Source organism: Diceros bicornis, chromosome 29, assembly GCF_020826845.1.
Source record: "Diceros bicornis minor isolate mBicDic1 chromosome 29, mDicBic1.mat.cur, whole genome shotgun sequence".
NCBI lineage: Eukaryota > Metazoa > Chordata > Mammalia > Perissodactyla > Rhinocerotidae > Diceros > Diceros bicornis.
In genome coordinates, this window is record NC_080768.1 from 1,572,833 (window position 1) to 1,597,983 (window position 25,151).

At 48.2% G+C, this 25,151-nt stretch overlaps 1 protein-coding gene across 11 annotated transcripts in view; it reads left to right on the forward strand.

The window, feature by feature from the left end:
* ARHGEF10 (Rho guanine nucleotide exchange factor 10) overlaps nucleotides 1-25,151 on the forward strand; it is a 115,426-nt gene that overhangs the window by 80,111 nt on the left and 10,164 nt on the right. For all 11 annotated transcript variants that reach the window (XM_058524885.1, XM_058524884.1, XM_058524890.1 and 8 more), the window contains 6 exons: nucleotides 428-549; nucleotides 1,462-1,548; nucleotides 3,214-3,437; nucleotides 4,061-4,218; nucleotides 9,066-9,208; nucleotides 21,681-21,855. In XM_058524885.1, the coding sequence (XP_058380868.1) occupies nucleotides 428-549; nucleotides 1,462-1,548; nucleotides 3,214-3,437; nucleotides 4,061-4,218; nucleotides 9,066-9,208; nucleotides 21,681-21,855 (909 nt within the window). The remainder of the gene's footprint in view (nucleotides 1-427; nucleotides 550-1,461; nucleotides 1,549-3,213; nucleotides 3,438-4,060; nucleotides 4,219-9,065; nucleotides 9,209-21,680; nucleotides 21,856-25,151) is intronic.

Genomic DNA, 25,151 nt, shown 5'->3' on the forward strand with positions numbered 1-25,151 from the left:
AGGGTGAATCTTCCTCAGCAAAAATACCCAAAAAAACAAAACAAAAAAAAACTTCTCAGTATATCCCTGGCATTTGAATCTAAACATCTCAGTTGCTTTGGGGAAAACAAATGAAAAAAGATAAGGAGAAATAGACCTAGATGGTTTATGCAGCGAGGTTTCTCAGACCTGTGCCTCATCGCATTTGGGAGGAGCAGACGGGGTGGTGTGGTTGCTGAGATGTGGGCCGGAGTGCTGTCTAAAATAAAGCAGTGGACGTACAGCCTTTCCTTAAGAAAAGATGGTCCTGTTTCCACAAATCACTCAGTTCTCCAGTCTTATACGAGACAGAGCATCTTCTCCCCACGCGGCCCCGCTGGAGATGCAGGCTTGTCACGTGCACGCTCTGTGCCGTCCTTGCTCATTTTCCCTTCTGATGTGACCACAGAGGAGGAGAACCACATGGGCTGGTTCTGCGTGGAAGATGACGGGAATCAGATTAAGAAGGAAAGACACCCCCTCCTCGTGGGACACATGCCGGTGACGGTGGCCAAGCAGCAGGAGTTCAAGGTGACGGGCGGGTGGGCCCAGAGCTTGGGGAGTCATCAGTGAGGGCCAGAGTCCCAGTGTCGTCTCCCAGGGCAGCCATGGTTACTGCTTCTCCAGGGGTGGTTTATTTAGAAAGCACTCGGGATGGTTGTGGTTTGAGGACAAACACGTGCTTTCCTGCTCAGCGGTTGTCTTGGAGCCTGGTATGGGGGCTTCCTCGCTGCAGCACAGCGTTCCAGGCGTCACTGGTTGAGAAGGGCACGTCTCCACTCTGTGCTCTTTGGTTGGTGGTGTTCAGTTTCCGCAGCGGGTCATAATTAGAGGCCCCGTGTTGGCGTGAGTTGTGGTGTCCACTCTTTGCTAAGGCGGCCCCATCTCCAGGGTGGCATTTTATTAACGTCCCCGTGCTGTCATTGAAGCAGGCCAGCCAGTGCTGCGAGAGCCTTCAGGGCCTGTGGGTGTGTCTCTTAAGCGAACAAGACAGACACCATTTCTCACTTCCGGTCTCTGGCCCACACTCACACCTAGAGCCAGGGTTTCCTGTAGCTCCCACAGCTGAGGGGGTCCACTGCCCATGGCAGCTCACAGCCTGTTCCCCGGGAGAGGTGGATGGGCAGGAAAGGAGAAGGCAAGGCCCCCCCCAGGGAGGAGGGGGCCGCCTGTGTGACGTGCTCCCTGACATGTTTCCAGTGGGTGCTGGGGTCTCAAGAACGAAGTACTAAAGACGGAAGCCTCTTCCTTAGGTGTTTGCTTCTGAAAAGCTCATTTGTGAGACTCATACTTGAGTCCTTTCCTATTTTAATCTTTGATGAGTAATAACCAGGACTGTCTGTGGTTGAATGTCAGAACTCTGTCGTCCGTCTAAGACTTGGCATCGTCCAGATGCCTCCTGGTCCCATGTTACATGTGGGTGTTTGGTTTTATTCCTGTTAGATCGAATGTGCTGCCTACAATCCCGAGCCTTACCTGAGTAATGAGGGTCAGCCAGATGCGTCGTCCACCGCTCACGGTTTCCTGTGGGTAAGACGGCCGAGTCTCTTTGTAACGCGAGTTCACGAGTCAATGTCCATGGTTAACGTGATGGGAAGTTACAGATTTGATGGTTCAGTAGGATGTAGTCAGCTGCCAACGTGTCCTGGGTTATATTTATAAACACGAGAGTCACGGAACATGAAAGGGAGCTGAGCGCTTTTGGAAAAGGTGTAGAATTCTTAGGAATTAAAGTGTTTCTCTCTTTTCTTTTTCATCTAAAACTTTACCAGATTAAATTCAGTCCAAAGACAACTAACAACTAATACAAGAATAATTTAAACATTTCTTCAATTTTGGAGGTTAAATTACATGATTATTTTTCCCTTCCAAGGCATTGCCGGCTTTTTACACTGGATACTTAGCAGTTAAAAATTAATTTGTTCCAAATGAAATACTGAATTTGAATTATGCTGCATTGCAGTGGACATGTCTGCTTTGTGCAAACCAGAGGAATTCCCCAGGCAGTGCATTTTGAGGTCCCCGGGTGCCCCCCTCCCCATGAACCCCCAGCCTCCTCCGAGGTGGCTGCTCTGGTGTTCCCAAGCCCTCACCCTGACTGTCTCCCCGAATATCCTATACCCAGTTAACTTCTCTGCCCCCGCGCACCCCCCAACAGAGCTCCTGCTTGCTCAGTCTCCTAGTTGAGTCTTGAAAAAAAGAGCAACCTGATTAGCTGATGATTCTTCACAGTCAGCTAGGAGTGTGATTAATTCCCTCAGGGTTCTACAATTTAAAAGAGAAGTTTTTCCAGCCCAGCGGACCTGTAACTGGTGCCTCCTTCCCCTCCTGGGCCACACCCGGGGCCACAGCAGGCTTGGCAGTGTGGCAGCCTTTCCCTGAAAGGCTGTCAGAGCAGGATGCTTATCTGTGATGTGGGAAAAATACAGTAGGTATAAGGAGCACGTCACAACATTTCCAAAATTGGCGGAAAGGAGAAGGGATCTGTGAAGAGCAAACCCCACCCTAGACCAGGCCAGCTTTCTCTTCGAAGGCCAGGCACACTCTCCCCTGTTTTCTCGTTTGCTGTTAACAAGATCTGACTCTTTCCCACTTAAAAAGCAGTACATTTAAGTTTAAATCTCGAAACGAACTTTGCTGAGCCTTGCTAAGGGATGCAGCCAGTAGGAGGTTCATACATGCCGTCACGGCAATGCTAGTTTTAGAAAAGGGACAACACTTTTATATGTCATTAATATGTGACTACATTTCATGTCAGATGCTAGTGATCCGCTATGAGATGCATTTTTATTACTTTTTTTCTTTTATAAGTTCTTGTTCTCTTAGGTAAGGTCTGTTAAACATTAGTGTTAAATTGTTTAAAATTGATATTAACCTGCTTTTTCAGATTTTAAGTTGTGTATGGATAGGCCTTTACTATTGTCTAGTGCTGGGTATGTGATTTTTAAAGGATATAAATGTGATTTTAAAAAAATCAAAACTGTGTTCTTGTTACTAAAATTAAAAGCTAATTAAGCATGTTGGAAAGGAAGAGCGGGCTCCCTTAGCAGACTGTTTAAATATTATTTGAGTCTTCTAAGCTTGTTGGTTCTCATGTGAAAATTGATTCTTGTCGTTGCCATTAAGTGTCAGGTTTCTTCTTGTTGCGGAAGCATCCGTGCCTTCATTATTTTCCCTCCCAAACCCCTGATTCAGATTGGAAGTTGCACCAGTCAGATGGGGCAAATTGCCATCGTCTCGTTTCAAAGTTCCAACCCCAAAGTCATCGAGTGCTTCAACGTGGAGTCTCGCATCCTGTGTATGGTGTACATCCCCGTGGAGGAGAAGCCCAGGGAGCCCGGCACAGCCTCGGAGCCCGAGGCCTCGGCTGTGAGGGCGTTGGGTGTCCCCACCATCTGCCTGGGGACGGAAGAAGGAAGGTAGAGTCCACTCACTCTGTTGCAGACGGTCACCATCGCTGTTCCATCACGAGTACAGCCGCGAGGAACCAGGGTGGACAGTTACTTACCCCAGTGTGTTAGGAATTTTGCGATACAAGTGGAAATTGTTAGGGTCGGCACACTTTGAAAGAGCCAGTGAGTGAGGCCCATGGAAATCAGTCCAGGAAACTCCCAAAGAGAAGGGCTGACTCTTTACAGGGGAGAAGTCTTAGTTCTACCAGGCTGTTGGCCGCTGACACTTTTCATTCCTTTTCATGCTTTTAAAAAGTACATCACACCCTATATTCTGGACTAAAACAGAGCGTGTTCTATGTTCTAATCATATTGAACATCAACACAGTTTAGAGGAAAGTTAAAATAATTTTCCTGAAGTTCCAAGATCTATAGGAAGAACTCTGTTTATAACCCAGAATTTCTCTTTTAAAATAAAAGATCCAAGTGGTGGCAATCTTTAAAATATAGCCCAGTGTTTCTAGGAGTAGGAGGATGCAGGAGGGACAGGGAGGCATGGTGATGGAATATTGGCATGTTCCTGTCGGTAGGCACTGTTGCTTTTTCCATTATGAGCAGATGTGTTTATTAGCTCTGTTTTTCTTTTAAAGCATTTCCATTTACAAAAGCAGTCAAGGCTCCAAGAAAGTGCGACTGCAGCACTTTTTCACCCCCGAGAAGTCCACGGTCATGAGCCTGGCCTGCACGCCTCAGCGCCTGTACGCCGGCCTCGTCAACGGGACCGTGGCCATCTACGCAAAAGCAGAAGGTAACTGTGTCACACTGGCGAGTCCGCACGGCAGACTGCATAGTTCCAAGGGGGTTGACTCAGGCCTGAGCTTCCTGGTTCAGTCTCATGACCCGTTAGCCTTGCTCACCCCCTGCCCCAAGGCACATAGATCTTCCCCACTTCCAAAAGGATGATGGGAAAACAGGATGCTACCAGCTGAACACACAGGAGGTTGTTTCAAAGGTCTGTCTCCAGGCTGGCTCCTCTGTCATGACTTCAGTGCGAATCCTTCTTACTAAGTCTCGATTCTGTGCCCTCACGCTGTCTCTGCCCTCACTCCAGGCCCGTGAGGTTTTCTCTTCTTGGGTAGAGAGAATGGCAGCTTCCCTTGGCGTGTTATGGCTGTCACCCGTCTTCGCCAGCCCAAGGACCAGAGACTCTCTAGCTGTCGTCCATCCTCCTCAGGTTCCTCCCTCTCTCGCCCCTCCCTGCCTTCTTCCTTCTTTCTGTTCCTTTTTGTCGGAGACTTCACTCAAAGTTCTGGTGGGTTCCAGTGACCCAGAGAGGAGCAGGGCTCAGGTCTGTAGCCCTTCAGCTGCGCCTCCTTGGACGAGTTGGCCTCTTCTGGTGCCCCAAGTGCACACAGCTCCGTGAGCACCCCGTTCTGTCCCCTGATCCTCACGCAGCTCCCAGAGGTGGAGGCAGGCACTCTCCAGGTGCTGTGCCTTGTTCCCACCCCAGCTTCTGGAGCGTGCGTGTGACTCGTGGCCGCTCTGCTTTGGTGAACTTCACCATCGCCACTTGATGGAAACTCTTGTTTCAAAGAGGTTTCCTTCTTGCCTTCTTGGTGGCAGGCTGGTCTCCCTCCTGCTCCTCTCGCATTCAGCAGTTGGGGGAGGAAGTGCCGCGTTCACGCCTGGGGTCCCTGCTCTTCCTTCTGAGCGTCTCTCTTAAGAGATCTCCTCCAGCCTCAGCTCCTGTCTCGGTCAGCGCGGGCGGCCATAACAAACGCCACAGACGAGGGCTTACCCAACAGGCATTCTCATGCTTCTGGAGGCTGACAGTCCAAGATCAGGGTGCCAGCCGAGTCAGCTCCTGGTGAGGACCTGCTTCCTGGCTGCAGATGGCCACCTCTCCCGTGTCCTCACGTGACAGAGAGAGAGAGAGCTCTTGGTGTCTCCTCCTCTTCTTACAAGGGTGCTGATTCCATCATGGAGTCCCCACCCTCAGGACCTCATCTAACCCTTATCATCTCCGCAAGGCCCCACCTCCTGATACCTTCCCATTGGGGGTTAGGGCTTCAACCTAGGAATTTGGGGGGACACAGTTCAGTCCATGGCACACCGTGACCCCCAAATTCACATAACTGGCGGTGGCCTCATCGTCATACTTGGGGCTCACATATCCAACTGCCTTTTTGGTATCTCCACCTGAATATCTTAACAGAACCTCAGTGTTGCCATTTCCAAAATTGAATATGTAGGGTTTTTTCTCCACCACAAGCTGCTCTCAACACCATCCTCTCCCATCTCAGTCAGTGACCGTTGTGCCCACTAGGCCTTCTGCACTCCGGTCTGTAACTGCCCCTCCCACAGTCCGTTCACCAGCAAATTCTTATCCGCTCCTCTGGAACTGGTCCCCATCACCCCCAGCTCCATCACAATGCCCTGGTCCCTCGCCGAGTGTGCATAGAGTGGAATTCCAGCTCCTGTCCCCCTACGAGCATTTTGTATGGCACCCACCCACGCCCCAGACTCACCTGCCCCTCGTTCCAAGTTACGTCCATTTCTTCCAGTGCTATGAATTTATTCAGCATTTATTTTTATTTATTTAATTGTGAGGGGATTAAACTTTTTTTTTCAGCTTTATTGAGATGCAGTTGACATAACATTGTGTAAGTTTCAGGTGTGCAAAGTATTGATTTGATACATTTATTTGTACGTTGCAAAATGATTAACACTGTAGTGTTAACTAACACCTCCATCACCTCACGTAATTACCATTCCTTTTTTGTGGTGAGAACATTTAAGATCTACTCTCTTAGCAACTTCCAAGTATACAATCCAGTGTTAACTATAGTCACCATGCTGTACCTTAGATCCCCAGAACTTACTCATCTTATAACTGGAACTTTATACCCTTTGACCAACATCTCCTCATTTCCCCCTCCCCAGCCCTTGACAACCACCATTCTAATCTCTCTTTCTATGAGTTCGGCTTTTTTAGATTCCACATATAAGTGAGATCATACAGTATTTGTCTTTCTCTGTCTTATTTCACTTAGCATAATGTTTTCAAGGTCCATCCATGTAAATGGCAAGATTTCCTTCTTTCTCTTGGCTGAATAATATTCCATTGTTTGTGTATACATACGTACATATATATATATATATGTATGTACACACACACACACCACATTTTCTTCATGCATCATCCATTGGTGGACACTTAGGTTGTTTCCATGTGTTGGCTATTGTAAATAATGCTGCAATGAACGTAGAGGTGTAGATATCTTTTCAAGTTAGTGTTTTTGTTTCCTTTTGATAAATACCCAGGAGTGAAATTTCTGGATCATATGGTAGTTTCTATTTTTAATTTTTTGAGGAACCTCCACACTGTTTTCTGTAGTGGCTGCACCAATTTACACTCCCACCAACAGTGCACAAGGATTCCCTCTCCTCCACATCGTCGCCAGCGCTTGTCATTTCTTGTCTTTTTGCTGACAGCCATTCTAGCAGGTGTGAGGTGCTAGCTCACTGTGGTTTAGATTGGCGTTTCGCTGGTGGTTAGTGATGCTGAGCCTCTTTTCCTGTGCCTGTCGGCCGTCTGGATGTCTTCTTTGGACAAATGTCTATTCGCTGTCGTTTTGTTCTTGGAGGGGGGAGGCGGTGGCTGGCTGCAGACCTTGGCCCTTCCAGAGGGAGAAAGGCTGCTTCTCAGGCACACACTGTTGCAAGTCTTTGACCTTTTAGGGAGTTGGAAGTCTGGAATTCTTTGGGAAGTTTCCGGATTTTTAAGTGTTGGCTCTAAATGTAATTAGCATGTGTTTGAGAACTTGGGCCTGGAGTGAAATCCCCAGAAAGAAGTTATCCTGAGACAGGCAGTCTGCGGCTCAAATTCACACCCACGTCCTGGTGACCGGTGTTGCACTCTTCACACCTTCCCGATTTTGTGGGAGCACACAAGGGCACAGTGTCTGTAGAAAGAATAACCTAGATGCTCGGAACACAAAGTTCAGCTGTTGGAAGGTAATCCTTAAGGGAAGTAGGATGTGTGGAGCACATTATCCTGTCTGTGGTCTTCGAGTTTTGCTTCAGAGGAGTCGTCAGCATCAGGGTGACAGCGGACGGCCGTCCCAGGATGGGAACCCCAGGAGGTAGATGAGGCAGAGCTAGGATTCAGAAACCCTGCCTTTGCAGTCCCGTAGGAGTCCACAGAGTCCACTCTGAACCTCTGTTTTCCCACCCGAAGTGGAGATTGTGGTGCTTCAAAGGGTTGCGGGCCCCGGATGAGAGGACCCGTGCGTGCGTGTGCGTGCACAGGTGTGTGCATGTGTGTGCGTGCGTGTGATACACAATGATACCCTGGCTTCAGTGCAGGTTTTACAAATAAAGGCAGGTTAACGTCCACTGGGGCGAGTTATCGTCCTGCACCATCTTTTTCCCTAATTGCGACATAAAGGCGTTTCCATTAAAGTTGAATTATAACTTAAAAGTGTGCCACAAAATTCAGAACCCGCCTGGTGCCTCTTAGTGTTGGCTCAGCTCAGCTCGAGACAGTTGTTCTTGAACAGGTTTTGTGTTAAAAGGTCAGTGCTTCACATACAAAGAGGCGAGAACTCAATTTGGAACCAAGACCTGGTTCTCGCCCTTGAGCAAAGCGTTTTTATTTGATTAGGACGTTAAGGGCATTAATGGATTAGCCATTGAGTTAGGTTTTTAAGGCATGATGGCTTCATTAATGGTTAGTGTGAAAATTGAAGAATGTATTTTAATTATTCACAGGACAATTGCATCGGTCACTTTTAAGCTGTGTTAAATCTTTCTTTAAATAATTTTTTATTGCTATCCATGTTGTCTTATAAAGTGTGACAAGCCTTATCAGTAGATCTTTGAAAATATCTTCAAACCAAAATGTTTTATCACTCCCTGTGCTTCAGGAATGGAGCAAGTTCATCAAAACAGGATGCCTTTTACCTCAATTTTGGTTGTTTTTTTTTTTAATTCATTGAAGATATGGTGTCTCCTCATAATACAGTATATATCAAGGGGTGTTTTAAACTAAGAGCAGGTAATGGGCAAATTTGAACATTTGCACTTATTTATTAGTTATAAGATTAAATATAAATATTATATATGTTATTAATATATAAAATTATATATTAATTATTTATTATTCCATTATATAAATTATTTTGGATGCAGTTCCTTTTAATGATGACTGAATCGTTTTATATATTATTGTAAATAATAGTATGTATTGAACACCTATCTGCCAGGTACTGTGCTGAGGTTTATAATTACATTATCACGTTTTAAATTCTCACAACAGCCTTTGACGCCAGTGGCAATACTGTCCCCATTTTACAGACAAGAAAACTGAGACTTGGGGTGCATAATTTGTCCAGAACACATAATTTGGGGTATCTGGGCTGGGATCAGAACAGAGGCCTGCTTACTGCACTTGCTGAGCCTAGTTGCTGTGTTAGATTGCTTTATGGTAATGGTGCTGATTCTTGGAACTGTAGACACACCCAGAGTCAAGCATCAAAGTTACAAATGGTATTTTGGTGGTGGTTCTGTTATTTAAGATGATCTGTGATCCTTTTCCCCAGTCTCTGTGCACAGATAACTGAATTTGAATGCAATTATATATTTTCTTTTAAGATGGATCCTGGAATTCTGAACCTCAAAAAGTGATAAAATTAGGCGTCCTGCCAGTGAGAAGTCTACTAATGATGGAAGACACATTATGGGCGGCGTCTGGAGGTCAAGTTTTTATAATCAGTGTTGAGACTCATGCTATAGAGGTAAGTCGTTTTAGTGACTCCACAGCGTGGGAAAGGTGCGTTTCAGAACTAGTCCTAATTAACATCCAATGCTGGAGGTCAGAGAGCCTCTCGCACGTAGAAAACTCGGGCAGCCCCTTGCCTGAGGCCCTGCACTGAAAGAAAATTCCTCCTAGATTTGGCTCAGAAAGATGGGATTAACTAGAAAATGCAACTAACCATTCTCTAGCCACTTATCCATGGAGTAATTGTTCACTGTTTGCCTGCACAATAAATGGATTATTGAGTAAGGATGGTGAGGTAGCTGGCCAGCCGTCTGGAAAACAAACAGGCTGTATCTGAGGTCCCAGCTCTTCATCCTCCTAAATGTTCAGATGGGGGTAATGTTGAAGTGTAAACAGAACCGTAAACTTACGGGGATAAAAAGCAGCACTGTATTTTCATTACTTTGCAGCAGGGGAGACTTTCCAAGCATGTCCCATACCTAGAAGTTTCCATAATAAAGAAAATGACAAATTGGGTAAAGTTTTAGAACCTTTTATCACGTCTAATATATGTGTGTGTGTGTGTATCGAAATTTTTGTAAATGAAAAATTGGGAAAGCATTTGCTGCATCTACAACCAAGAGTTAATGTTCTTAATATAAAGAGAATTCTTACTAAACTTTAGGAAAAAGAAACCAAGCTAATAGAAAATGTTCAAAGGACATGAACAGGCAGCTCACAGGAAAAGAAATACAAGTAGGCAATATGCTCACAAATATACACAGGTGCAGATATGTGTATATTTGTATATACATCTGTAGTATACTCACAAATATGTGCTTATGTACACAAATAAGTATATACATACATGCATGTGTGTGTATACGTATATATATGTGTGACACACCTTAGTCTCACTAACAACTAAAAGTTGCTTATTAAAACAAGGGCCCATTTCAGAGTGGCACGTTCAGTGCTCTCCAGCGTTGGCGAGTGTGGGTACAGGGCTCCAGGACTTGGCCTGGAAGGATGCCTTAGCACAGCATCTCTAGAAGGGAGTCCTGTGTACCGATCAGCATTCCAAGAGCTTGTCACCGTTTCCTGGCAAAGCCACCGCTGGACATTCAGTCTACAGATGAGCTTGCACAAGCACACATCAGGATATGCACTGCAGTGTTGTTCGGTCTTACAAATAAGTGGGAATATGCAAATAAGCATCAATGGGAGGAAGTGGTTACACAACGGGGACTCTGCAACAAGGAAAGAGAATGAGTGTGGCAGCGAAGGGAGGTATGTGTTAAGTGGAGAAAGGCACATTATGTGAACGTACGTGTACAGAGGGGAGCCTGCAGCTCTCAGTAAGCACTGTACGCGTAAGCCCTTATTGATAACTGTACAACGTGTGTGTGTGTGTGTGTGTGCATGCTTGTGTGCTTGCAATGGTACAGAAATTTCTAAAAAGATATATAAAAGCTGTCACTTTCCAGTAGGGAAGCAGGGATGGGAGGGAGAAAGAATTTTACTTTTCATGGTATCTTTCAAATTTTTCAGCCCTGTCATATGTCCCTTTCATCATCAAACAGTTGCACCTACCCCAGTATTTCCAGTCTGTTCATCGTCTCCTACCTGTGCTCTTCCCTAAGGAAACTCCCACAACACACGTATTTTTTGAGCCAATGAAATGAACCGCCTCACGAATAACAATTCCTTGGACCCTCACAGGAAAGGTAATAGAGAGAGAAATGTGTTCAGGTGGGGCACCAGCGTCACGTCTGCGAGGGCTCCAGGCACGTCGGACGACGGCTCTGAGTGTCCACAGATTGAGTGAGAAACATGAGTCATTGTGGACTTGTAAGAGTACTTGTTTAGACCCTCCTTAGCAGGGATTGTCAGTTCAATAGGGTGGGGACTTGAAACTGGCTGGCATTTCATGAGACGCGTTTTAAGACACTCAGGGAGCCTATTTCAGGACAGTTCTGGTGGTGTGTCCTGTAGTCTCAGAAAGTGGACCGTCAGCCTCCCACGCTGAGAGCCCCTTTACATCATAGGGCGGGTGCTGACCGTGGTCAGGGGAGCAGGGAGTTCCAGACGTGGGTGGACGTGGTCTGAGACCGGGGAAGACCCTGAGGGCGGCGCCAGGGAGCAGGGCCTCGTGAGGAGCCACAAGGTCCCACAGCTGGGGGCACAGGTGCAACTAGCAACTGGGTCCCGGACCGACCGCAGGTCATGCTCTTTCTGTTGGACCACAAAGAGCTCTTCTGTACCTGTGTTTTGTTTTTGATGTCACCTCCCCAGTGTCCTGTGAGACCCTGCCTCCTAAAGCTGACAGCTGAACAGTGGTTCTGGCCACGCTGGACAGGTGGTAGGAGGAGAGGAAACAGGACTTTGATGTCAGGAATAAGAGGCAGGGTAGAAACATTGTAAGTTATTTTTGTCCAGTGTTTGTATAGTAACTTTCTGTGTCTACTTCTATCCATCTGATACTTTTTATTTCATGTACCTTAGAGTAAGAAACCTTCAGGCAAGCCTGAAGCCAACCATCACCAAGGCCGCTGTGCGCACACACTTTCATAGGTGCTGTAAAGGTGTCTGGATTTTTTCTGCCCTTGCATACTATCCCTGTCATCTTAGTGGTTATGTATTAAGAGTCAGAGATCAAATCCTAACTCAACTGTATACTGTAGGCTGATGTTGGGTAACCCACTGACCCCAGTTATCTGATCTGTCAGTTGGGGATAAACCTTCTTTCTCAGGCTGTTTTGTGGGTAAAATGAGATAGAAAAGTACCTAACAAAGAGCGCTTCTATTATTATTAGAATAAATATAATATACAAGAGCTATAAATAACATTTGGTTATTCTATATTTGGGTTTCTTTATATAGAGAAGAAGAATATAATAACCTATTTAAAAAACATTTCTCCAAAAACAGTGCATTAATTTTGCCATAACTTTCTACCAAAAAGCTGGAATGATAGTTTCTGTAGCTACCACCAGGGCACTTCTAGCTAACATAACATTAAAGTATGACCTTATTATAATCAAAATATTATTTCCTTGTATTCCAAAGAATTTATATGCTGTAAATCTTGAAGACTCAGAAGTAATATATTTGGGTCCAAATAAAAGTCCTTTTTCTGTGCATTTTTAGTACCAAAATGAGTAAGTGCATTTATAGAGAGAGAAGCAAAAATCTGCTCTCTTATGAAAAAATGAAATCCATCATGTAGTTCCTCTTGTGCAGGGAGACCACAGCTGAGATGTTGGCGCAGCTCTCAAGATCTGGAATCACGATGAGTCTCCACCTGTGGGGGTGGGGATCTGCTAAAATGAAAGTTCCGGAATGTTCCTTGTGTCTAGGACCACTTCAGGCTTGGGCTGAGCAGGATGCAAGGTGCAAGGTTCTTTGGGAAGATAAAGCTCAGAGGCTCAAATGTCTTGAGTAACTTCAGTGCCGTAGTTGGTGCCATCACAGGTGGGGTGGCGGGGCTGTGTCCCAGCTCTGTCTCATAATTGGGCAGCGCTGGGTGCGTCACCCGGAGATGCTGACCCCTTGGGTTCTGGTGCCCAAAGGGCAGGAGTCAAACTCTCTGCTTCCCAGCAGATCGCTAAGGGCTGACGGGAAAACACGTCGAAATGCTAAGTTGCCGCATGGTGGAAGCTGTCGTCACCTGGAGCTTTGGGTGGGAGGGGTCTTCTTTATTCTTTCCCAGCTACATATGGCTTTCTACCTTGGGTTTATTTAATGCCTTTCTTAAAACAAAATTTAGAGAGTTGGAAGCACTGATGCAGTTCTGGGCAATTCGACATTTAGGAACAGGCTGATGATCCTGGTTCCTGGCAGGTGTTAACTTCGCAGGTTTGTTCCCGAGAACCACGGATTTCACAGGCAGTTTCAGCTTAATTACTAGAGCTGCTTGAAATTGAAACCTGTCGTTCCTTACTCTGGGTTTCCTGCAATATGCAGTGCTCCTGACTGCAGAAAGAAGAAAGGAAAGAAAGAGAAGAAAAAGATTTTTTTTCTAACCACCCCCCGTCCCCCCACATTGAAGGGAAAAGTAGAAAGGATGACATAGATATTAAAGGTGACATAGTGGCAGAGTAATTTTCTGAGTCAATGCATTTTTTCTGATAAGAGTTAAGTTCTTGTCATTCTTTAGAAGGACAAACGCAGAGGGCAGGGAAACAGGCCCTAGCAGCAGACAGGGTTCTTAGAGACTGGCACACTGGTCTATGGCCTGCTTTCTTCCAGAGACCTCAGTCACACGATTCTCACGGTGGCAGGAGACTGAGAGATCCTGTTGCCCAAGGTTCCAATTTCCAGACAGAAAACCAAGGCTCTGAGAAAGTAGGAGACACGCCCAACATCACAGAGTTAAATTATTATTCATGTCATCTCTCATCCAGCAGGAACCTCATGCATTTTCTAAGTCCCAGATGCTGTGCAAAAAAAACCAAAGATGAGAAAAAGCTCACAGACGAGCTGGGGTGTGGGAATAGGTGAGGGGGACACCAGCCTACCAGGGCCATTGGGGTTTGTGTGGGGTCAGGACTGGCTACGTGATCTGCCAGGCCCCATGTTCAACAATTATTACGAATTTCAAGACGGCAGCAGCAGAGCATCAAACCACGTGTGGGGCCCTCTGAGTGCCAGCCCTGGGCAGCCACACGTGTTGCATACCCATGAAGCCACCCTGTCCAAGAAGAGTAGGAATTCACTAGAAGGAAAAAAAGCAGAACATCTCAGAGAGAGGGAGTGATGTGTGTCAGGATGTGAGAAAGCAGGTTCCTGGAGGAGCTGCAAATACTTCCCTGGGCCTGAAATAGCGGGTGAGTCTGAGCGCGAGGCAGGAGGTGAGGTTGGCACAGGTGTAGTCAACGGATCTCTTACCTAATACGGAGGAGCTGGGGTCCGTCTCCTCAGTTCCCTGAGTTTTAGACTCTGTTCCTTTAAGTGCTCAGAGGAGGCCCCTCCGGGCCACCTCCCAGCTCAAAGGCCCGTGGGCAGTGCTAGACGGGTCCCGTGACCGCTGCAGGCAGCCGCGTTTGGCTCTCTTTCTTGGCGCACATTTGTGTGTGATTTTCTTCTGAACACCACCGTGCTGTGCGCAATGGTGAGCTGTTGACGGATTTTAAATACGGAACAGATGTTATGAAATTTGTGTTCCCAGAAGATTATTTTGCCACGAGTTTAAAGAGGAGTGAGATTGGTGACCAGAAGATGAATTGAGAAGGTTGTCCCAGAACTCCATCAGGAAAATGAAGACTCCCCAAGTGGAGAAGAGAGAAGACTGGAAGGATTTAAGAGGGAGACTTGGCAGGACACGGGGACCTGCAGAGTAAGGTAGTTACGTAAAGAAAAACAACCAGTTATTCTGATATGCGGAAGGCACGTAAGCAGAGAGTTAGGGAACAAAGCACCGACATCGGCAGTGGAAACGTTCTCATGGCGTTTTGGAAGCCCCGTGGAGGAGGTGTGTGACGTGACTGAGCCAGTAGATAAAGGAAGCTGAATTAACAGGAAGAGATGAATAAATTAAGTCGCCTTAAAGCAGTAAAGGGGTGACCGAGGACCAGCAGCAGCAGCATCTCCTGGGAACATTCCAGAACTGCTAATGCCGGGCCCCACCTCAGACTCACTGAATTAGAAGCTGGGATTGAGGATCAGCAAACTGTGTGTTTAGCATCCTTCCGGAGGAAGTTTTAGTAGTAATTGCGAAATAGTCCCCGTCCTGAAAGAGAGAAAGTAGCTTTGCCCTTTATTCTCAAGTAACACTGAATTTCCCGGACACACGGGGCTGTTTTCTTTCTTTTTAACCTCTGTGGAAGTCACCTTCCTCTGCCCAAGACAGCTTTCCAAGGAGTGGTCACCACTTTGCTGTGAACAGACAAGGGACCAGCTGTCATGGGTCTTGTGCTTAAAATGGGGTCGTTAGCTTTCCCGGTTCAGGGTGTGGATACTGGAGGGTGATCTGCAGAAGTATGGGTGACGGGTGGCTTGCCCCATTCCTTCCAACCAGCCCCTCTTCTGCCGCTGAATCCTTACCATGAACAAGGCGGTGGGATGGAAGTGCCCCTCCCCATTCCTCCCACCCTAGTCTTGGCAGTGGGATTCCCTGAGGGAAATCTGTACTGCTTTCCAGTAGATCAAAAGGGAAACCTTTTTCCCCAAGAAGCCAGACAGATGGGGAAAGCGTTGTCTGTCCCCATGATGACGGTGCTGTGGTGCGGTCCAAGCCACCTCTCGAAGCTGTGGTCCTCCTGGCCCCATGGGGTCCCTGCTCCCCGGCGTGGGGTCTTGGGGGCACGGCCTCTGCCCGTGCTCCCTGATGCCTGCCTGTGCTCGAGGACTCCTCACGTGGAAGTGTCTCGGCTCCCGGGCCTGTGATGCTCACTTCTTCAGTCTGAGTCACAGATGCCACGTGGGAGGCCGCTGCTGTTTCACCATCTAAGTAAAAGTCACAGCGCACACATTTTTTGCGCTGCTGCAAACTGTGCTTTAATGAGCCCCCTGAAGTTCGAGACCCACTGCCTTCAAGTCGTTCAGGAGGCACGAGGTGGTGCCTCCCAGGTGCAAGCCCAGAGTCACCGGTTCAGGAGTTCTCAAGCTGGAGCGCACGGTGGAATCCCCGAGGACCTGAGGGTGCCACCCTGAGGTCCACCCGCGTCATGTGAGAGAGCATCTCGGGGGAATGGGGCTGGGCGTCGGCACTGTTGAACATCCCACACGATGTCAGTGCGTAGCCAGAGGTGGAGGCCATTGGTCTGGTTCTAAGGCTTGTGCTCCTCCTCTCCCTCCCTCCTTCCCCGTGGAGAAGGGTGAAGACACCTGAAGCCTCGGTCTGCCGCCTATGCGCCTGCTTATGTGTGGGACTGTTGACTGTCACAAGATGGGGTCACGGGGAAGAGCAGGCTGGCCGTGTGGGGCGGCCGTGAGCGGTGCTCACCTGGCGCGCTAGTTGGGGTGTACGTGAGAGGTCCAGGAGGAGGTACTCATCGGGCGGTTGACTGTAAAGCTGCGCTGCAGGTGGTTGTGTAAGCCGTGGGGGTGGACAGGCTTGTGCTGGGGGATGAGGCCTGACACGGTGGCATTTAAAGGTAAGGGGAGAGAGCTGAGCCCTGAGGAGCATCTGAGTAGGGGTAGCTGGAGGAGGTTAGAGGCCAGGAGGGTGCAGCGTTACAAGAACCAATGGAGGAGTGTCTTAGAGTCCAGTGTCTAAGACCAATGGGGAAGGTTCAGAGATATCCAGAGACTGACCAAGAGAAAAGAGAAGATACCAGGTACTGATATCAGGACTGAAGGAGACATCATAAGATTATAAGGGAGTACTGTGAACGGTTGTGTGCCAACAAATTAGGTAACTGAGATGAAACATGAAATAGTCAATTTGTAGAAAAGGCACAAACCACCAAGACTGAGTCATGAAGAAATAGCTAATCTGATAAAGCTTTAGCTCAACTAAGAGAGAAAAGAGGCTCAAATAAATGTGACCAGAAATGAAACAGCAGATGTTATAATTGGTACCGCAGAAATAGGATCATTACAGACAACTATGAACAATGATAAGCCAACAAATTGGGCAACCTAGAAGAAATGGGTAAATTCCCAGAAACATACAACTTAGCAAGACTGAATCAGGAAGAAATAGAAAATATGAACAGACCAGTAAGAAGTTTGAATCAATAATCAAAAATTTCCCAACAAAGAAAAGCCCAGGATCAGATGGCTTTGCTGTTCTACCAAACATTTAAAGAGAATAAGCACCAATCCTTCTCAAACTCTTCCAAAGAATTGAAATAGACCACTTCCTAACTCTTTCTGTAACGTCAGCATTAGCCTGATACCAAAGCCAGACAAGGATACTGCAAGAAAAGGCAGATACAGACCAATATCCTTATGAATACTGATAACAAAAATCCTCAACAAAATCCTAGCAAACCAAATTCAACAGCGTATTAAAAGAATGTTGTACCCAGAGCAATTAGGCAAGAAAAAAGGAGGGGGGAGGGGAATCCAGATCGAGAGGAAGAAGTAAAATTACCTCTGTTTACATATGACGTGATCTCATAGGCAGAAAATCCTGAGGAATCTAAACAAAAATTATTAGGACTAATAAGTTCAGCAAAGTCACAGGATACAAGATCAATACACAAAAATCCATTTAATTTCTGTACACTAGGAGCCAACAATCTGAACATGAGATAAGACAACACCTTCATTCACAATGACATCAAAGAGAATAAAATAGTTAAATTTAACAAAAGAGGTGCAATAGTTGTACACTGAAAACTACAAAACATCATTGAAAGAAATTAAAGAAGACCTAAATAAATGGAAAGACAGCCCATGTGTGTGGATTGGAAGACATAGTATTGTTAAGATGGAAATAGTCCCCAAATTGATCTGCAGGTTCAACACAACCTCTATCAAAGTCCCAACTGCCTTTTTCTTTAACAAAATCTGACAGGCAAGTACTGAACTTCATATGGAAATGCAAGAGACTCACAACAGCCAAAACAGTCTTGAAAAAGAAGAACGTTGGAGGATTCACACTTCCCCATTTCACATTTTACTGCACAGCTGCAGAAACCACGCCAGGGTGGTGCAGGCACAGGGGTAGACACACAGACCAGTGTGAGACAGAACTGAAAGACCAGACATAAACCACGTGGCTGATTTCCAACAGGGCACCAAAACAGTTGAATGGAGAAGATTCTTGTCTTTTCAACTAATGGTGCTGGGACAGCTGGATCTCCACACGCAAAGGAATGGAATCAGACCCTTACCTCACACCATATACAAACATTAACTCAGAGTGCATCCAAGACCTACATGTAAGAGCTAAAACTATAAACGTCTTAGAAGAAAACACAGGTAAATCTTTGTCACCGTGGACCAGGCAATGGTTTCTTAGATGTGACACCTAAAAGTACAAGCAACCAACAGAAAAAAACCAGGTAAATTGGATTCATTGAAATTGAAACCTTCTGTGCCCCAAAGGACACTGTCAGGAAGGGGAAAGGCAACCCACAGAATGGGAGAAAATATTTACAAATCACTCATCTGTTAAGAATACATAACGAACTTTTACAACTCAACAGTAAAAAGAAAAATAACCCAATTAAAAAAGGACCTGAATCGACATTTCTGCAAAGAATATGCACAATTGGCCAGTACACACGTGAAAAGATTTTCAACAGCATGAGTCATCAGGGAAATGCAAATCAGAGCTAGAGTGAGATACCACTTCACACCCAGTAGGATGACAGTAATTTAAAAAACAGACATTAACAGGCAGTGGAGAGGATGTGGAGAAATCGGGAGCCTCATATATTGCTGGTGGGAATGTGAAATGTGACTGACTGTCGGGAAACAGTTTGTTCCTCAAAAAGTAAAACTTGGAACCACCATACAACCCAGCATTTCCAACCATAGGTGTATACTCAAGAGGACTGAATATATGTGTTTACACAAAAACTTGTATATGAATGTTCAAGGCAGCATTATTTTATAATAGCCAAAGGTGGAAATAACCCAAGTGTCCATCAACTGATGCATGGATAAACATGATATGGTCCATATATGCAATGGAATATTTTTCTGTCATGAAAAGGAATGAGGTATTGATTCATGCATGCTACAACATGGATGAACCACGCAAACTTTATGCTTAGTGAAAGAAGTCAGGCACAAATGGCCACGTATCGTATGAACCCTTTTATATGAAATGCCCAGAATAGGCAAATCTGTAGACAGAAAGTAGATTAGTGAACTTTTCTAGGGGATGAGAGGAGGGGAGAATGAGGAGTGACTGTTAATTGGTGTTGAAATGTTCTGGAATTAGACGGTGGCAATGCTTGCACAGCTTTGTGAACATACTAAAATCCACTGAGTTATACATGTTGAAATGGTGAATTTCATGGCATGTGGATTATATCTCAATTTTTTGAAAAAGGGAATGTCTGTTGGATTTGACAGTTTTGGAGATCTCTGGGACCTTAGCGGGTGAGGCTGTGGGATAGGTCTAGCCTGAGATTGAAGAGACTGTGATAAATAGGGGTGAGGACAGCGCCCAGGGACAACTGTTAGAAGACACCTGACGGTGACGGGAAGGAGAGAGCGGGGACACAGCTAGAAGCAATTAGGAGGCTTTTCTTTCTTTCCTTTTCCCTCATTTTTCTTCTTTTTAATTTAAGGTGCGAGACTGGCACGTGTTTGGGTGAATGAGAGAAGTCAGTGGAGAAAGGGCCCCGAGCAGGAGGCCTGGAGGAGCAGGGCCCGTTCGTGTTGGGGAGGGAGTTCCCCGAGACGGGAGGAGGAGGTGGGCCTGCCCCGGATGTGGGAAAGTGCTGGTGGAAGAGGGCGCGTTGAGGGGTGGGTGCCTGCGGGCCTCTCTGTGAAGCAGGAGCAGAGTCAGGGACCGAGGCCACTGGGGGCCTGAGGAAGAGGAAGGACGGGGGGGATCAAAAGTAGGCCAGAGCCAGGATGATCTGGAACCTGAACCCAAATGCCCAGCTCCCAGGCGCGAACTCCATCCTGCGCTGCGGGCCTGGTGTCCAGAGTGTGGACATCCTGTTAAACCACTCGTAAACCTGCTTCTGCTCCTGGTGCCTTATGACCCTTGTTCTGGTGGGGAACGGAAGTACTTCTGTGTGTCAGAACCGAGCCCATGACTTGGAATCTTCATAACTGCGGACAGTGCCTCATTTCTAGTGACAAATATTTGAATTAAACTTGTGGTGATTGGAGTGACTTTAGAGGCAGGAATCACATGTGTGATAAGATGTATTTGCAAGAGTGAGTGTAGTGCGGGTGTGTCAGAACGGGGCGGTCCTTGAAGAAGCAGCAGCTCCCCTTCCTGGCCGGAGGAGGGGGCAGAGCCAGCCCCAGAGAGCAGGGTCCTGATCTTTACTCTGGAGTCCGCTGCTCAGCCAGAGGCCCCGCATTCCCTCCCTCGAGGATGCAGGCACTCAGGAGGGAACACTTGGCTCCAGGGCACAGAGACAGATGTGGAGTCGGCTCCAGGCACAGGGTGTCAGGTCTCAGCCGCACAGGCAGTCCCCAGAGTCAGCTGCCTCCAGAATCCCGATGCTGGCCCAGGGCGCTCCGGCTTCAGGCCAGCCCCCATGCTGTTCCTCTCCTGGGCTCTGCAGACCCATGTACAGGCCCACGATGCCAGCCTGTCCCGGTGCAGTCTTCAATTGAGACGATAGTGGGGCCGTCGACGGTGGAATCTCCGGTCAGACGTGGAATTGCCCATCTGGCTAAAATCGAGATGCATGCACCACCAGTTTAACTCCTCAAGAGTGGGCAGTGTGTGGGTGGAATGTGAAGGATTTAACTCAGCCAAGCCTTTCTGTGCAGGGTGGGCGTACAAGGATGGGCAAGCACCCTCATCAGAGCATAGTGGGTCGTAACAGCCTCTCCCCTGTGTTCAGACAGTGCAGAACAGCCCTGAGGACAGAGATGTAAGCCGTGTGTTTTCCTGTGGGGGTTAAGTTATGTAATTTCGATTTAGAGAGTTGTGCGGGGTTGTGATCTGCCATAGACTTGGAGGACTTGGAGGATGCAGGTTCTTCGTGTGTCTGTGCTTCACCCCCACCCTGCCCTCCTCCAGTCCCTAATAGGCGGTGAGCCAGCTGCCCGGCACCAGCACGCATGCGGGGGCTGAGTTGCAGAAATTCTCTCTCGTGGGTCCCTGAAGAGCAGGGTTGTCAGGATGGAGACAGAGGCAGAGCTCAGCTCGGAAGCTTGGGAAGGGCCTGCTCACGTGGAGAAGCAGCAGTGGTCATCCAGGGACCAGGCCGGGAGTGGGTGCAAACTCAGAGACTACGGGGGAGCCCGAGAGCACTCAGAGCAGCAGGTCAGGCCGGCCTTCGCAGGTCTCGCCACAGGCAGGGTGGGGCCCTCCCTCCTGCTCAGCGGTGTAGGGAGGGGACTGGTGGGTCCGCACCTGGGGCCGGCGGGGCATTGGTTGGCCTCTCCAGCAACTATGGCTCTGCATTTCCTGGTGTTCCCTCTGCTCGCTCCCATTTTCCTCCCGTTTTCCCACCCACCAAGGGGGGCCCGTGCTCATGTTGGGACACTGCCCTTTAGTGACCCTCCTCGGTGGGGTTCGGCCCTCCAGCAGGCTTCCAAGGGCTGGTGTTTGAAGTGGCAGCTTTCCCAGCCCACGAGGGTGCTCTGGTAACTGGAGGGTACAGTGAAGTTCTGGAAAGCACTCTCATCTGCTCGGGGGAAATAAAAAGAATGGGAGCAGTTTGACTGGAAACCTGTTTCCCACCTGTACGAGGCATTTGTGGTCCTGGAGTGCTGGTCCCCTTGCTGGGGGTCACTGAGGGTGCACGGTGAGTAGCTGGGGGCTCTAAGTGGACCCGTCATGGGTAGGACAATTGCACACGCAGAATGTAACGTGCAGTTCACGGGGCCGGTTTCAGTGCCTGTGACACAGCAGCATAGCTGTGAGCACACCCCGATGCCCCTCCATCTCCTCTCCTTGGTTTCCCCAGAACCAGCTCGAGGCCCACCAAGAAGAGGGCATGGTGGTCTCGCACATGGCTGTTGCTGGCGTGGGCATTTGGATCGCCTTCACTTCCGGGTCCACGCTACGCCTCTTCCACACGGAGACCCTCAAACATCTCCAAGACATCAACATTGCCACCCCCGTCCACCACATGTTACCAGGTAACGGGGTCTGGACGGGGGTCCTGGAGGCGGGGTGCTGGGGCGTGGGGTGCCCGCTTGGCCTGTGTCACGGTTCCCGTGTGCCCTCCAGGGCCAGGACTGTTTGTGAAGTGACTGTGTGTACTAGCTCGGAACCGAATTAGAGGGCCACGTCTGTGGGTCAGAAGCCCTTGATCATAGGTGGTTTTTCTCTGTCAAACCTAACAGGGCTGCACGTGGCGGGTGGGCAGGGACCTGAAGGTAAAGAACAGAGCAAAGGAGGAGATTCCCTGGGGTGAGGAGGGCCCTCAGGGGAGCCAGAGGCAGTGTCCCGGCTGGGGTTCCACCAGGCTCAGAGGGAGGATATCCTCAGCAGAGGGCAGGGGTGGGGGTGTGGGGACAGCAGGTAGCTAGTGTGTATATGCATGTTGCTAGCGTGTGGATGCATGTGGCTGGCGTGTATAAGCATGTAGCCAGCATATATGATTGTATCTTGTGTGTATAAACATGAAGCTAGCATGTATAACATGCAGCTAATCTGTGTAAGCATGTAGCTGGTATATACCCATGTATCTGGTGTGTGTGAGCATATGGCTAGTGTGTATATATGTGTGAACATGTAGGTAGTGTGTATGAACATGCAGTTGGTATGTATAAGCAGGTAGCTGGAATATGTAAGCATGTAGTTGGTGTGTAAGCATATAGCTGGTATGTATGAGCATGTAACTGGTATGTGTGAGCATGTAGTAAGTATATGTGTAAGCATGTGGCTGGCATGTATGAGTATGTAGCTAGTGTGTATAAGCATGCAGACAGTGTATGTGTAAGTGTATAGCTGGCATGTATGAGCATGAGGGGCAGAATGGAAGAAGAGATCAGAAAGGCAAGGTGACTGGGTTGTGTGTGGCTGTGAATGCCGTGATGCTGATGGGGAGTCAGGATTTGAACAGGGCACAGTATGTTCCAAGTTGAGTTTTGGGAAGGGCATCCTGGCGACAGCGTGTGGAGAGAGAGGAAGGAAGGAGGCGCTTGTGGGCACTCCTGTAGTCAGAGGACCTGCCCTGGCACGTAACAGTGAGAATGCCTGGGAGAGACTCGCTCGTGAGTCACCCTGAGGTGTTGACTGATTGATTAGGGAGAGGAAGGGCCGGAAGATACTGGGATTCGGGGCCTGAGTTATTGGGAAGATAGGCAAGTCATCCACCAACATGGGGTCACGAAAGCCTAGTTTTAGGGGAGAATGGTGCGTTTCATTTGGTGCCGCTGAGCTGAGAAGCCCAGAGGGAAATTGGGAAGGAGGTCTGGCACGTGGACGAGGAGTCAGGAAAGGGGGCGCAGTTTGGGAGTTTGTCCCCACTGGTGAGTGAGGAGGGACAGGGGACAGGGAGGGGGAGGTGTACAGGGAGAAAGTGTCAGGCACAGAGAGTTGCTCTTAGGAATGCAGAAGGAGAAGGATGTCAGAGGAGAGACCTCGGGGGGAGCCAAGTAGGTGAGGGAAGCTGCAGCACAAGGTGGGAGGGGCGGGGAGGAAGGGGAGGGCACGCAGGTGGGGAGCTGGGGGGAGCTGTAGTGGGGCTGGCACCGGACCCCTGAGGGTGTGGCGAAACACCGCGGTGCACGGCCACAGACTTGGTCTGGGAGCTGTGTGTGCGCAAGAGTATGTGTGTGCACACCTGTGTGTGTGCGTGTCGGTGGGAGAGGAAGAGGAGAGAGGAGCCTCACGCAAACCGGGGAAGCGGAGAGACTGAATTAGACTTCACTCTGAACAATTTCATGGTCAAAGGCTGAGCAAGATCCGAGAATCCCAATCAAGTTGACTCCTGATTGACTTTATGTGTCTGACAGTATTTAAGTTACGCGAGTCAGTAAGCGTGGAGAAGTCCTCTTAGAAGCCAGCTGGGTCTCCTGTCTGTGTAGGCAGTGAAGTAAATTTATCAAAATTATTTACAAATGCAGGAAACTTACATTCAGACCAAGGACCAGGTGTGTGTGTATCTATTTACTTAGTTATTTGTGTAACCATCTTTCAGTGGTAGCGACTGATGGGTGGGACTGATGGGAGGTTTTTTGTTTTGGTTGTTGGTTGATAACAGTGTTGAAGAGTCTGTAGCTTAAGCAGAAGGTGCGAGAGGAAAGGTTACCATTTATGATGCATTGAGAAACAGACTAATTTAGGGTCACGTTCTATAAAGGCTAGAAAGTTCTAGAAAGGCTGACCAGCCCGGGCCTCTACCCCCCAGGGAGTGAACATGTTGGGGGCTCATTGGGTGAGTGAGAGCTATTTTGTTTCTTTTTTTAACACTGTATCGGGATGTCTTTGACATGTAAAATGGTGTATATTTAAGGTGTACAATGTGACGTTTGGGTGTATGTATGCATTGTGAAGGTTCGCCACAATCAAGCTGAATAACACATCACCCCTCCTGGTTACCGAGTGTGCGTGCGCATGCGTGTACACTGAGGAGATTCAACCTATGGAGCTAGCTCTGCACAAATCCTGTTTTAAATGTTGCAGGGTAGTTTTGTTTGGTGAGGAAGATGCAGGCTTATGTAACACACCGGGTTATATTTAGGAGAGCACAGTGGCTGTCAGCCTCCCCCTCTGACAGCACACCTACGCTGTGCCGGGGACTTGGTGTCATGTTTCTTTTGTGCACAGGCTGGTGGAACAAATGTTTGCGGTTGGGATCTGCTGTAGTCGTCGGGATGAAACCAAGTTAAATTCATAAATTGCCAAAACACGCACTCATTCTGCCATTGAGTGGCCATGTGCTCAAAGGTCCGTCCAGAGTCCGTCCAGGGGGGAAGGTGATGTGGATGCTGCAATACAGCGGCCTTCCCAGCCCCCAGAGTCCTGACCCGCTGCCCTCTGGCCTCACCAGCCCTGGGGCTGGCTGCCATACCACTTCCTTCCCTGAGGTCACAAGGTTCCGGAATTCTGACACACTGGCCACAAAAGTGCCACGGGGCCAGGACCCTTGTAGGGTCTGCTCCACCCAGCCCCCCACCCCGTCAGCCCTGCTGGCCCTCAGCTCCACGTTGCTTTTAAAAAGCCACGCTGGGGTGGCATTTCCTTCATTTTTTATGACAGTTTTCATGACTTTTACACCCTCTGGGTAATGACTCCCTTGTTTTGTTCCGTTCATGTGGCTTTCCATCGATCACGGTCCACCTGGGCTGTCTGCACACCCGGAGACTGTGCGATCAGATGCTCGGGCCTGCGTCACCTCATACACTCCCTCGGCCTCTCTCCTCTTTATTTATTCCTGTGCAAAGAATTAGGTTTCTCTAGGGCCTGGCCCGGTGGCATAGTGGTT